Source organism: Stegostoma tigrinum, chromosome 9, assembly GCF_030684315.1.
Source record: "Stegostoma tigrinum isolate sSteTig4 chromosome 9, sSteTig4.hap1, whole genome shotgun sequence".
Classification (NCBI taxonomy): Eukaryota; Metazoa; Chordata; class Chondrichthyes; order Orectolobiformes; family Stegostomatidae; genus Stegostoma; species Stegostoma tigrinum.
Window position 1 is genome coordinate 60,561,099 of NC_081362.1, and position 15,291 is coordinate 60,576,389.

Here is a 15,291-nt window from a genome sequence, read left to right on the forward strand (position 1 = left end):
GATAATACTGTAGGGGCAATGTCACTGGACCAATAATCTGGAGGCCATCTTATTTTCTGAGGAAATTGGTTCAAATCTCACCCACCACATATATCCACCTTGTGGAGCTTAAATTCAATTAGTAAATGTGCAACATAAGCTAATCTAATGGTAGGTGGACCATTGAAACTATGGTCAAAAATCCATCTGGTTCATTAAAGTCCTTTGGAAAGGAAACCTGCTGCTTTTGACCTGGTGTGGCCGACATGTGAATCCAGATCCACAGCAATGTGATTGACTCTTAAATACCCCCTGAAACAGCCTAACAAACCATTCAATCGTATGAGACTGCCATGAAAAATTGGAACCAAGTCAGATGAACCATCTGGCTTGGAGCTATACACTGGAACCAACAACTGTAAATCCAGCTCTCTCAGTGTTGCAAGGTCCTATAATAACATGGGACAGCTTATGCCAAATATTAGGAGAACTAGTCAAGTCAAGCAGTCTAGTCTAGGAATAGCTCAACTTGCCATGCTCATGGGATCATACCTTAGCCAGTGCTTCTGAAACCACTTCCAAACCTGAGGTACAGTAATATATAGTTGCAATGGAATTCCACTTGCAGCCCTCAGCATTGATTTTAGACTCATGACATTCAATACAGTGTGGACAAAGAGACCTCTTGCTGATTCCACCCTACCAGCCCCACCTCAGCGAATGAATCAGTACTGCTCCATGTTGAACACTAAATGGAGACGCGCAGAGGGTGGTAAAAGCTTAGAATGTACTCTGGGTGTGGGTGTCCAAATGTTCATCACTTAGAGTGACACAATAGCACCATGACTGACCCACTGGCCAAGCCCTAAAGAATATAGTGACTAGACTGGATCCACAGCAGTCGGTGAAAGAACTAACAAAAGGGAGAAAGTTACTTGACTTAATACTCACTCTATATGTTGCAGATGCATCTGTCCGTAACAGTATTGATTGGGGTTATCACTGCTCACATCTTGTAGAGATGAAGTCTCATCTTTACCTTGAAAATACCCAATACTGCATTTTGTGGCATTAGCACAAGGCTAAATAAAATAGAATAGCTGAGAAAATCAAACTGGGTATCGATGGGGTGCTGTGGATCAATAGCAACAGCAACAACACATTCAAACACAATCTGCAACCTCATGGTCCCAATCTATCTTCAGGCTGGGGACCCTGGTTCAGTGAAGATTGCAGAAGTACATGTCAGGAGCAGCACCAGACCTTGTTCACAAAAGCAGGATAGATCTGACCTAATTACTGCCCTAGTCTACTCTCAATGTCTAGCAAAGCGATCTAAGGGGTCATTGATAGTGCTGTTAAGCTTCACTTGTAGAGTGATAACCAACTCATTGATGCTTAGTTTGGATTTCACTTGAGTCATTTAGCTCCTGGCCTTATTACAGGCTTCGTCCAGCTGTGAATAAAGGAGCTGACTCCAGAGACAATGTTGGAATATCAACGCAGCAACGACCAAGCATGGCATCAAGCAGCCCCCTAGCTAAGCTGACATTAATGGCAATCTGAAAATAAACTCCATCAGCTCAAGTCATGCCTCATACAAAGGGATGTAGCTATTGTTGTTGGATGTCAATCATCTCCAGGGCACCTCTGCAGGAGGTTTTCAGGGTAGTGCTCTCGGCCCAACCATCTTCAGCTGCTTCATCAATAATTGTCCCTTCATCATAAGATCAGAAGTGGGGATGCTTAGTGATGATTGCACAATGTTCAGCAACATTCATAAGTGCTCAGATCCTAAAGCAGTCCATGTTCAAATGTAGCAAGACCTGGACAACTTTCAGCCAATGGCTGATAAGTGGCAAGTGATATTTGTACCTCACAAGTACTAAGCAATGACTATCTCCAACAAGAGAGGATCAAACCATCAACCTTGATATTCAATGGCATTGCCATTATTGAATGCCTCACTATTAACAGCCTGGGGGTTACCATTAGTCAGAAATTGAACTAGACTAGCCGTATAATTATTTTCACTACAAGACCAGGTCAGCTGCTGGGAATTGTGAGCTGTGTAACTCACTTTCTGACTCCTGAAAGACTGTCCAAAGCATAAGTCATGAATGCAATGATATGTACTCCACTTGACTGGATGAATGCAGTTCCAACAGCATTCAAGAAGTTAGCACCATCCAAGTAAAAGCCTGCTTTATTGGTACCCTGTTCACTCCATCTACCACCAATGCAGTGGCAGTGCTGTGCACATTCTACAAGACACACTGCAGTAATATACCAATACTCCTTCGATTGCACCATCCAAACCTGTGACCTCTACCACCGTGAAGGAGAAGGAAAACAGATGCATAGGAAACAGCCACCTGCATGTTCCAGTCTGTGCCACACATCATTGCTAGCTTGGAGATATATCGCTGTTCCATCACTGTTGCTCAGTCAAAATCCTAGAATCCCTCTGCATAATAGTACCTAACCCACATGAACTGCAGTGGTTCAAGACTGCAGCTAATCACTATAATTTCAAGGGCAAATAGGGATGTGCACTGAATGGTGGCCTAGCCAATGATGCCCATATCCCATGAATGAATAAAATTAAATTGTTTTGCTGACAGAGTAAGATCCTTGAGATGGTACCTTTACCCCTGTCCAAACGTCATACCATTTTCCTCAAATAAATTGTTGTTTAATAGCTTGTGATTATCTTCAAAATAATGTTGGCACCATAATAATACAGAGAAAGAATGCCTATGTTTTTAAAAATTCCTGCAAAACCAAAACAAAAGTTACCTCAAAAATTGGACTGTTGGTCTAATTAGGCAGTATTCCTAGAGGCTGGGAGCCTGCCTATTTGGGAAGGCCTGCAGGTAATTTAAGTGACATTTAAGTAGCCAGTGGTAGGCTTTTACCAGCATCAAGAACTCCACAGCTAGATATTGGCTCTAAAAAAGACAAACAGAAGTCAGTACATGTCAAATGCATGCAATATCATTGGGAGTGGTGATGGCTTCTGGCAGTGCGCTCGGGAAGAGGACCCAGACTGCCTATGGACCCATGCCACTAGTGAATGAGGGTAGTGGGGCAGTCACAGATATGTAGGATTGGCAGCAAAGGCAGCGGGCGTGCCTTTCGACAGGCTGGAACCGTCAGTCAAGCACAGGGTGCCTTTGAAAATCTGTCATAGTGGGAAGAGACACTTAATTGGGCACTAAGTGTTGATTTATGGACCCCACATGCCAGAAAGTTGGAAAAGCTGTTCACAAGCTTTCCTGTCCCAGACTTAATTGGGTTTGTGGCGGAAAGTCGTCAGGGTTCACAGAGAAAATTAAATTCTATCCATTGCATCTCCCTCTTCTGTCTTCCCAGTAAAGCAGCAGAATCAGTAATAGCTAGTCAGTCTGATATCAAATATATCCAATCACATTGTTGGACCTTCATGTTCATGCCTGGCCGCTGAATGCTGGTAGCTGTGTTCTGCTTTATCACTCGTACACTCTCCAGGAAAGGAATGGCTGCAGTAGAGAAGCCTGGAAGAAGAAACAGAAAGCAAGTGAGCTATCTGTCTTGCAGTTGTCAGAAACAGTAGCTTTTCCTCAAATGCAATGAGTATTTCAACTCTGCACAATGTGCCGAGAATAACAAGGAAAAATGTACTGTTAATACTCATTTGTAAATGTATTCTTCGTATGCATGTTTACAATTTTGTTGCAAATAGTAAGCAATGAAAACCTTTTATTGAGTTTGATGGAAGTAGGTACAGCTGAACTACAGGTAGACAATTGGATGAGATGGGTTGTAGAGGTTGGTTGGCTCACCGAGCTGGTTTGTTGTTTCGCAGACGTTTCATTACCGTGCTTGGTAACATCCTCAGTGCAGCCTCTGTTGAAGCGTTGGTGTGTTTTCCTGCCTGGCTTTTAAACTCTAGGATCCGTTGAGATAGATTACCACATTTCCGGTTTTCCTTCATAGTGGAATGTATATGGGGTCAAGTTCAATGAGTTTATTAATAGCACGCTTCGCGGAGCGTCATGCTTCGAGGAATTCTCGTGCCTGTCTCTGCCTAGCTTGCCCTAGGATCTTGGTGTTGTCCCAGTCAAAGTGGTGGTTCTCCTTGTCCATGCGAAACAAGAAACCAGCTCAGCGAGCCAACCAACCTCAACACTCACAACCCAAGCTACAAATCTACTCCAAAACCTTCGAGATGGGTTGTACTCATCTACAATGTGTCATGCCTTCAATGTAACACACCTTGATATATCATGAGTGGTGATGGATCACACATTGCTCAGAACTCTTTCTAACAGCAGGTTGTACAAAACAGCCTATTCAACTGATATCTCAGTAAAGTTTATTTTATGTGTGATCTTAAAAACCAGGGAAAACTTTGGTTATGACATTTTGATTAGTGTCCTGTGAACGTATTTAATTTGTGTTGTATACTCTAGACTGTAGGAATGCAAATATTACTTGTGAAGCACAGTGAAAGACATAAGGTCTTTTTGATTCAAGAATAAATTGCAACATGTGCAAGATGTGGAGTAGGAGGGTTGTCAATGCACAGTTGTATCTATATGTGTGATCTTTACTGGTATGTCTTGAGTATTTACTGAGCAACTTGAATAAAATATTTCAGACATATGTATGACCTCCTTGGCTATACTGTGTTGGTAGTCCATAGCAAAGGACAGGAGTCCCATCATCAGGTTTAATGTTGGAAGTGCTTGTCACAATTCAATTTATTTAAAACTTTTAAGATTTTAAGAGCATGACCGTTATGCGGAAACTGTATAAAACATTGGCTAGGCCATAGTTAATGTATTGTGTGTGGTTCTAGAACTCACATCATAGGAGAGATGAGAATGCACTGGAGGAGGTTGCAGAGGAGATTTACCAGGATGTTGCCTGGACTGGAGAGTTTTTATTTTGAACAGAGATTGGATAGTCTACAGTTGTTTTCCTTGAAGCAAAGAAGACCAAGGACAGCATGATTGAGATGTCTCAAATTATGAAAGGTATAGATAAGGTAGACAGGAAGGAATATTTTCCAGGGTGGATCGGATCAATGACTAGCGATTTACAGTAAGGGGTAGGAAGTTTAGAGGGAATCTGAGGAAAATTTCTTTCACCCAATGGGTGGTGGGAATTTGATACTCACTAACTGTAAGGATAGTAGAGGCAGAATCGCTCATAGCATTGAAGAAGGATTTAGATATGCCCTTGCTTTGCCAAGGTAGACAAGCCATGGCCAAATACTGGAAAATGGGAACAGAATATTTGGGTACTTGTTTTTGACTGATGCAGACTCAACAGGCTGAATGGCCTTTTTCTTTGCTGCTGATCTCGATGACTACAACTCTAAACTGAGTCAAACTTTTCAGAATTTTAAATGTACTGAAGAAAGTGTAATACCTTGAAGCAAAAATAAATGAATCCAACCAATAAAATCAGAGCACTCAGTTTTTGCTCTGTCAGATTGTAACACATGATAGTAGTGGATGGCGGTAGAGGAACAGGAGTGTTCAGTTTAATCATGGCTGATCGATATTTTATTTCCATTTTTCCATAATTTCTTTATATCATTCAGTGCTATGACCCAATAAAAAATCTATTATCACATTTGTTAAAATTTTAGTTGTTGTAGTATTCTCATCAGACCTTGTTCCAGTTTTTCACTTCCCATTGTGATAAAACTATTTTTTGGATAAGTTTTCAATTTTTTTTCAATATTGGCTAAGAATTTCTCTCCCTACACTGCTTTCCTGTCCATGGTTTTTGAGTTTGTTATTCAAAGGCAAAATAAGATTAGTTAAACTGGCTACCTCATAAATTCAGTTTAGTTCTACAAAAAGGTTCCTTTTGACTTCCTTCTGTCCACAAGTTAGCTTCCTAAAGGGGTTCCCCTGCTCCATCCAACATACTCTCTCAGAAGGAGGTTCTACTATGTGCTCACTAAGGCAATACAGGCTGTCTGTTTGCCGGATTCCAGGTAGTGACACTCCACTAGTACATGCATCAAAGTTCTGACCAGAAACAAAAATCTGTACCATTCTGAGGGAAAAGAATGACCTTTGATTGGTGTGGATGTTATCAGAAATTTTTTTTTAACATTATTACATTCATATCCTCAGATTCTAAAATCTAAAGAACCTTCGTCTCCATCCCAGCGGTATATTGACAGTAAAGTAGTACGAACGAGAACAGAAGGTGAATGGCTTTCCTTTGATGTCACTGAGACAGTTAATGAATGGCTTCTCCATCGAGGTAAAGTGTTGTGGTATTAAATTCTATTTACATGGTAATATTATTCCAAAGTATATTTTAACAGTATCAATTTTGATTTTGTAAAATATGCATTATGCAGTGCATTAAGTAGTTCAATATTTTGTGTTTTGCAGACAGAAACCTTGGATTTAAGATAAGTCTACATTGTCCATGTTGTACATTCGTGCCTTCAAATAATTATATTATACCAAATAAGAGTGAAGAGCTGGAAGCAAGATTTGCAGGTAAATAATGTACAATTTACAAATAATCTCACATAAATTACAATATTTCTTGCCATCTATCCAGGGCAACAGCACTTCCTTCAGTGATAATAAAGTGTGAAGCTGGATGAACACAGCAGGGCAAGCAGCATCTCAGGAGCACAAAAGCTGACGTTTTGGGCGTAGACTCTTCATCAGAGAGGGGGATGGGGTGAGGGTTCTGGAATAAATAGGGAGAGAGGGGGAGGCAGACCGAAGATGGAGAGAAAAGAAGATAGGTGGAGATGAGAGTATAGGTGGGGAGGTAGGGAGGGGATAGGTCAGTCCGGGGAAGACGGACAGGTCAAGGAGGTGGGATGAGGTTAGTAGGTAGGAGATGGAGGTGCGGCTTGGGGTGGGAGGAAGGGATGGGTGAGAGGAAGAACAGGTTAGGGAGGCAGAGACAGGCTGGATTGGTTTTGGGATGCAGTGGGGGGAGGGGATGAGCTGGGCTGGTTGTGTGGTGCAGTGGAGGGAGGGCACGAACTGGGCTGGTTTTGGGATGCAGTGGGGGAAGGGGAGATTTTGAAGCTGGTGAAGTCCACATTGATACCATTGGGCTGCAGGGTTCCCAAACGGAATATGAGTTGCTGTTCCTGCAACCTTCGAGTGGCATCATTGTGGCACTGCAGGAGACCCATGATGGACATGTCGTCTGAGGAGTGGGAGGAGGAGTGGAAATGGTTCACGACTGGGAGGTGCAGTTGTTTATTGCGAACCGAGCGGAGGTGTTCTGCAAAGCGGTCCCCAAGCCTCCGCTTGGTTTCCCCAATGTAGAGGAAGCCACACCGGGTACAATGGATACAGTATACCACATTGGCAGATGTGCAGGTGAACCTCTGCTTAATATGGAAAGTCATCTTGGGGCCTGGGATAGGGGTGAGGGAGGAGATGTGGGGCAATTCTAGCACTTCCTGTGGTTGCAGGGGAAGGTGCCGGGTGTGGTGGGGTTGGAGGGCAGTGTGGAGCGAACAAGGGAGTCACGGAGAGAGTGGTCTCTCTGGAAAGCAGACAAGGGTGGGGATGGAAAAATGTCTTGGGTGGTGGGGTCGGATTGTAGTTTTGGAAATTGTTAGTTCCAGCTTCCTTTGTCTACTTAAGGCCTGTGTTGTAATTTTGTGTACAGTTTCCTTTGATTCTGTGTCATCTGTCATTTAATGCAGCCATTTTGAGTTTTGCTAATAGATATTATTGGCTTTGGTTTTAATGTTAGGATTACATAGCACAATGGCTCACGTGAGGGCCCAGTGGTTAACACTGCTCTCTCACAGTGCCAGGGACCTGGGTTTGATTCCATCCTCGGACAACTGTCTGTGTAGAGTTTGCACATTCTCCCTGTGTCTGCATGGGTTTCCGCCAGGTGCTCTGGTTTCCTCCCACAGTCCAAAGATGTGTAGCTTAAGTGGATTGGCTATGCTAAATTACCCGTAGTGTTCGGGGATGTCCAGGTTAGATGCATTAGCCGCGGGAAATGCAGGGTTATAGGGTGGCTGCGAGGGGTTGCTAGATGTTGGTGAGATGTTCTTTGGAATGTTGTTTTTGACTTGTTAGGCTGAATGGCCTGTTTTCAGACTCCAGGGACTCTAGTCTATCAGTTAATATGACGTTGGAACAAAATCAATTCCACTTGCTATAATTTTGTTGCATGTGTAATTTTGAATGGATTTTGCAGCAAAACATTCACAATTTGCACTGAAAGAATGTCATGGTTGATCATTCACTAGCAGATAGACTAGGACTGAGAAAGAATTGTCTAATCTCCAGTTTGTAATTAAGAAGATAGAAGATAGCTACCCATTATAATATATTCTAAATGAACTGATCTCCTTGCTAGCTTGTGAGGTGTTTGTACAAATTAGCCACTGTGTCCTATATGGACATTCACTAAAATTGTTGAGTTTTCCAAAAGAAAGAGGATCAAATTTGAACAATGCCACTAAAACTTGCCAATTCACATAGTGATCTTCAGAGTGAGTCTGTGGAGAGACTCTTTTGACAGAAAAAACAAATGCTCTCGATACTTAAATATATATTTTAAAACAGATCCTTTGTATAGCCAAGAGTTTTTAAAACTTCTCCAAGTATTTTCCTTGTAACTGGGATGAAGACATTCATTCTCCAATGTCAGCGAGAACTACTTCTTAAAAACAAGAAATAGATAATTACTCTGAAAATATTTTTCCATTTTGTGACAGAGGGTCGAAGGTTCATGTTAATGGGAATGACTTGTCTGAATGGTTAGTTTACTACTGTTGTTTTAATATGGCTTGTGTCTTTTGATAAACAATAATTGTCTAGTCCTTCATAACATAAATATTCCAACAAAGCCAAACCAATGAATCTAAATTGCTATTTAATAGCAGTGAGAAAATGGTAACAAAAGTGGACTGGTGCCAAAACAGTATCTGGAGAATGATATTCTTAGACTAAAACGAATCAACTATAAGCTGTAATATGACTTCTTAACATTTGATTTTATGTCCATCATGGGGCTGAGCTGTTTTTAAGCTTATGTTAGTTCTTTCTAAAACTCCTTTTTATTGACTTAACTTCTCTGTATCGTTGCTAGGACCGCCATTGGAATTCAGGATTTTGAGCAGCTGTAACTGCATTTAGTACAGCACTACAGTAATGTACATTACAGTTGCTGGAAAAATGAATCCTGCTACTGGAAACAGTAAGCATTCCAGAGATTCCTTAAGTTAACAGACCTTAGTTAGGTCATATTTATGGAATTTCACAGTAATGTAACATTGAATCTTTTAAGTTCTAACAATTAAGTAAAGTATTTTAGTTACCAGGAGAAACACTTAAACCCACGTGAAAATCTGAGAGCCCTGAATTGAAGCATTCATTGAAGCCTTAATTAGTGTAACCAATTATTAAATTATTTTCAAAGCAGTGGCTAAATGGGAGTCCTGAGGCAGGACTAAACGAGAGCTTGAGAAATTAGCAATGACCCCTTTAGCTCAGGTTCAGTGCCATTTTGAGTTTCTTGCTTTCAAAAATTTTAGCATGCTGTTTTATTAATGTCAGATTTTACCCATTTAAGGTGATGAATCCCCTTAAAAATAAAGGCTGCCAATGCAAATGGACCAAATGAGTTGATTGCTGTCTGCCCAGGCTTGAGATAGTCTGAGGAAATGTTCAGATGGGTGCACCTACACCTCTGATGTAGATCCATTCCACTGACAACATCAAGAACCAGCAAACAGGGGCAGGAGCAGGAATATAGCTATAAAATTAAATTAAGGACTACTGTTGGAAAACTTCCAGACCTGAAAATCTAATATGAGCGACAATAAAATGTAGCCCAGTTACCTTTTCTTTCAGATTTTACTGTCCCTGACTGGGTGCCCTCAGATTTTCCAATCCAAGAGGTATAAGGTACAAGACCCACCTTCTCTGGTGAAAAGAAATACATCTGAGATGCACATGCAGGAACTTGAGGGGCAAGGCATTTTTCCACCTCATTACCATGCATTTGTTGGGCCTGCTTCTTCCATTGCCACTTGCAATCTTTGTTAGTACAAACTGGTTGATACAAATGTCTTCATTTTAGTCAAATACAAACTGAGGCAAACTGACTGGCAATCTAGTGGAAAATCTACAGTTCCCAGTGGATTATGTGTCTGATTTTTGCTGGCTTAGCCTGAGATGAATTTTACTCTTAAAGGGATATTTCTGCTAATTGCTAAGCAGCTTCCAAGTTTAATCTTTGGTATGTGTCGAACTAGCTGTGATGTTAACACTGGTCTTAGCCCAGGGGTTGAGGCAGGGATAGGAAGAAAAGAAAGTGACCCTTCCTCAACTGAAACATTAACTTTGATTTCTCTCCGCAGAGGCTGCCAGATCTGCGGAGCTTTTCCCGCAATTTCTGTTTTTGTTTCTGATTTAGAGCATCCGCAGCTCTGTAGAAAAAATGATCTGCAGCAGGCTGCTGATGGCATTGCTGTTCTTTCTCCTTTTGTTGCTCAACAAGGTTCAAGGTCGTACTGCATTAGCTGCTCCAGCGGTGTGGAGATGGTTGACAGCTAGATGATAATCAAGTTCAAGGGAGCACAAATGTCATTCAAACATTAGGAATCATTTCTAAATCCAAGAAAGCAAACTCTCAGTTTAAATTATCTTTTTATTGCATAAAAAACCCTATCCACAAGCATATACAAAGCTCAGTCTGTTTCGTTAAATCTTTGCAGAGAGAAAAAAAGGCACAAGTGACATATTGGAATATTGACATGCTGTAGAGCTTTTGTGCAGTTGCATAAAAAAATGGTGTTTTCAACTCGTGCAGGAAACATGTATTGGACTCATTCACTGAGGCAACGGAGAAACTCTCATATCTCGGTATTTCAAGGCTTCCCAGTCTGACCATTCCAAAGTCCCATTAACTCTAACTGTGCTTCTCGAGTTGTTAATCCTGGTGATTTTCAGATAGACCGTGAAAACTGTGCATTGGCAATTAAAGCAAGAATCCAGGTTAAAGCTGCAGACATTTGCATCTTTAAATCACAGACCTGCTTATCCCGTGAATGATACCTACACATTCAAACCCATGCCCCACTTAAATGCAGAAGCCAGTGTGTTCCTGCTGCATTCCCATTTTGCACACTGACACCTGCAGCCCCCTTACGGGTTAAAATGTCCCCAGTTATCTTAGCTGCTCAGTGTTAAAGGAAAGCAAATAGATACTAACCAGCTCAGACGGGCCATTCTGCTTGTGTTGATTTCACTTTTACTATCAGGTTGCATGTTATTAGCATCCAGGATGGGCTAATTGCACAGGTGATATGAATGCTATTGTTTTTCAGAGCCCTTCCTCTCACAGGATAGTGAGGACTATCAGAATTCATTCAACGTGCTCTGACAAATTCTGGACAACATGCTAAATAAAATGTTCGTTACTGGAACATCAAATCCATACTAGGCAAAATGTTTCAATTTTAACTTTTAATAAATCTTGTCTGGCCTGATTTTGCAGAAGACCTGATTGCTATAATGAAATGTACTGAAGGAAGGAATACGCATTGCAACCTTTGCTAACTGGAGTTCTTATTTTTAAAGGAATTTATGACAACTATCCAAGAGATTATTCCAGTGGTGATATGAGAAAAATGAAAAGTAATGGAAAAACGGCACACCTTCTCCTCATGCTACTACCAACCTATAGGCTAGAATCACAACAATCTAGTCGACGGAAGAAACGTGCACTGGATGCTGCATTTTGTTTTAGGTAATGTACATGCACACATTGCATATCCTTCAACCCTATGTGTCACTGTATACTCACCATGTTTTGAGGTTTGAAGTGGAATGTTTCTAAACACTAAGGCTCTGTCAATCAACTTAGTTGCTACTGCTACTATTAATGATAGGTATTAATATTAGACACCTTTCTTTTTCTTTTGTTTTGTGGGGGGAGGAGAATATTCATCAAACTCAGACAGTAATTGGGAAGATCAAATCTATGTCTTAGCTTTTCCTTATGTATTTATTTCACTTGTCACTGGCAACATGCTGACATTGCTCCATTATTGTGTCAGGTCCAATCCTTTGCCTCTTGATCGACACCAAGATGAGTTTTTAAACGTATAGCCTCTCCAACTGCTTCCACCTCTATAACAACATCCACTATCTCAACTTCTACACTTCTGTAACTCTCAGAAAAACTGTGATCACTTTACACTCAATTACCTCAGTGTTCTTTTGCCTGGTGTAGCACTCTCCAGCGAGAATTCCACTCAACCAAAATTCTACTCCCATGCCAACTCCCGATCAGCCATTGTTAACATTGGTTATGTTTAATTGTATGCATGCGGTGGACATTAACTAGACAGTCACTTATCTTACGTAAATAGACACAGACTGAAAGTGAGAGTTTTGGGTTAAGAGGGGCATGTTTAAAATTCATAATCTAGATGCAGTAATTCAGTTTGCTCTTTGTGTGTGTTGTGGTTATGCATTTTAATAGGTTTACAATTTTTTTTATTTCTACTGCTCTCTGTAAGCTGTCTGCAGATTCCACTCTCATTGCATTAAACATTCTAGAGGTCTGCAAAATACAGACCATATCATAGAAATTGGATCATTGGCCTCTTAGCTTAACTCATAGTCTACTTGTTTGTAATTGCCCTTGCTTCCTAATTTTATTCATTAATGCTTTTATCTACATGCATTTTTCTCCTTATTTTATCTCTAAAATCTTACTGTTATTCTTCATAACCTGCCTAGTGTTATTTGGTTTGTATAATTCTTGTTTCACTCTTTACTACTTTTGAGACCACCTTCATGTAGAGCTAATCGCTTACAAATGTTAGTAATCATTAGATCTCCTGACAAACTCAGCCTTGTTTGCCTTTCCCCTTTACTCGGATGTTTAAATTTGCTCTTAGCAAGGACAAATAAAGACCACCCCTTCTGTACATCTTTTACCTTCCACAGAATTTGCCCATGTAATGGAAATCTAAACCTTTCACTTCTACACCACTTTTTGACCTAAACTTTGACGACTGTAGCCTTTCTGTGCCTAACCAGTTAAGCTCATGGAACCAGGAGTAACCCTGTGATACTATCTTTGATGGCTGGTGCTGCAACTGTTGACAGTCAAATTCCTTCTGAAAGACTGCTACATTATTGTGCCTTTTCTATGTTGATTGCTCTGATATGAAATATAACTTTGAGCTGATCACACTTTGCCAAAGTACTTGGAATGTAGCACATTGTTTGGGACTGCACGCTTCACAGAAAAAGTTTCAATCTAGCACGTGATTATGGGTTTCCTACAATAATAACCAAGTTGCTGTCCTCATGGACTTTATCTTTTTTTATTTGTTTTATTTGTGACTGTTTTCCCCATGCTACCTTCTTTATCTCAGAGCCATTCAGTACAGTTCAAATGAGTGCCTTTTCATGCCAGTTTTGACCAGATGTCTATTCCATGCTATAGATAAAGAAACATTTTTGATGTGTAGAACCAAGTAGACAAAAAGGCTGCTTCACAAAAAAAGCCTAACAAGAAAATATAAGGGAGAGGTTTAATCTTAGAAAGTTAATCCACCTCCATCCTTCTAAATTCTCTAGGAACACTGATGGGATCCTAGGTGATGCAATGACCTTTGTGAATGGGGATTAATCATTCCTCAAGACTAAAGATAAAAAAAATTCTAACAATTATAAACCCTCTCATTATTTCAAGTAGGAAGTTAATTTTCACAAAATAATTCACAAGGAAAAATGGTTGCCCAATTAAAGGGCAGAGTTCTGCACTTCTACTTATTTGCCGAAACAGCCATTCTCAAAATCATATACAGAGTTTATCTTCCTTCCAGCATAAATGCTTAAATATTATCTTGCTTTTCACCTTCACAGGTGACATGCTCTGTTTTCTTGCAAAAACAGTGGGCAAGTGACCTAGTGCTAGGTCTCCCTTAAAATGACTCTTGAGCTAGTCCCTAGCAGGTGACTCAACCACAAATTTCCCCTCTTTGAAAATAGGACCAGACCTAACTTGTGTCATATGGCTACCTCTAATAGCCTTGAATTGGAATGGTTCCTCTATGTAATCTATATTGTATCTCCTACTGGTAACACTGGTTGTTTATCTTTTTATGAACTCATAACAAAGATATAAACATAAACAAAAAACAAAATTGTGACAATACTTAAGTTATTCTGTACTGAGTAAGTAATTTCTGACTGAAAGTAGCCAACAAAGCAATGATTGCAATTTGAAAAAATGTTCAGTTAAATCAATGTCATGAAAAATTTTTCTATCAGCATAAAAGGCTATGTAGGCTAGGCTATAAAGTACTATAACTGGATGTGAGCTTCTCATCTACTTTGTTATCTTTTTAGAAGTGAAACCTGTGTCTAATGGAAGTGTTTAATTGACATTTTTTGCTAATTTTAGTGAAAATATAGGCATTAGTAGAAACAGAAAATACTATATTGTACTACATCATTTTTCTTTCTCAAATTAGAAAGACAAGCAATAAGTTTTGCAAGTTGAGAAAATAATATATTACAATCTTCTATGATCCCTTTTAGGTTCAATTTTATTGATCTGAAAACATGATCATTGTTTTTCATTCATTTATGGAATGAGTGTCATAAGCTAGGCCAACATTTATTGTCCATTCCGATTTATTCTCGAGAAAGTGGCTGTGAATCTCCTTTTTGAACCACTGCAGTTCATATTATGCTGAGGAAGGGGGTTCCAGGATGTTGACTCAGTGACTGTGAAGGAAAGGAAATATAGTCCCAAGGCAGGATGGCTTGGTGAAAATCTTACAGGTGGTGATGTTCCCATGTATGTGCCGCCTTTGACCTTCTAGCTAGTAGGGATAGAGTGTTTGAAAGCTACTGTTTAAGAAGCCTTCATGCATTGCTGCAATGCCCCTTGTAGATATTTACACTGCTGCTACTGGGAATTGGTGGTGGAGGGACTGAATGTTGAAGATGTTAGATGTGGTGCCAGTTAAGTAGGCTGCTTTGTCCTGGATAGTGTTGAGTTTCTTGGGTATTAATAAAGCTGCGCTCATCCATTTGAGTACAATTATTCCATTACATCCTTTGACTTGTGCCTAGTAGATGATGGACAGGCTTTGAGATATCAAAAGGCTCTGGCCACTCTTGCACCTAAAAAAAAAACAGCATGTCCAGTTCAGTTTCTGCTCAATGGTAAACCCCAGGTTGTTGATTATGGGGAACTCAGTGATGGTAATGCTTTTGAATGACAAAGCACATTGGTTATAGTCCTTCTTGTTGAAGATATAATCTT

At 40.2% G+C, this 15,291-nt stretch overlaps 1 protein-coding gene and 1 long non-coding RNA gene across 4 annotated transcripts in view; one reads left to right on the forward strand and one right to left on the reverse strand.

Moving 5' to 3' along the window:
- Nucleotides 1-15,291, forward strand: part of LOC125454966 (transforming growth factor beta-2 proprotein) — a 97,422-nt gene that overhangs the window by 73,503 nt on the left and 8,628 nt on the right. For both annotated transcript variants that reach the window (XM_048536373.2, XM_048536372.2), the window contains 3 exons: nt 6,117-6,249; nt 6,384-6,494; nt 11,577-11,745. In XM_048536373.2, the coding sequence (XP_048392330.1) occupies nt 6,117-6,249; nt 6,384-6,494; nt 11,577-11,745 (413 nt within the window). The remainder of the gene's footprint in view (nt 1-6,116; nt 6,250-6,383; nt 6,495-11,576; nt 11,746-15,291) is intronic.
- LOC125454967 (uncharacterized) overlaps nt 2,804-15,291 on the reverse strand; it is a 102,388-nt gene continuing 89,900 nt past the window's right edge. For both annotated transcript variants that reach the window (XR_009446161.1, XR_007248121.1), the window contains 2 exons: nt 3,421-3,515; nt 2,804-2,930 (listed from right to left, as the gene is read on the reverse strand). This is a non-coding gene — a long non-coding RNA (uncharacterized LOC125454967). The remainder of the gene's footprint in view (nt 2,931-3,420; nt 3,516-15,291) is intronic.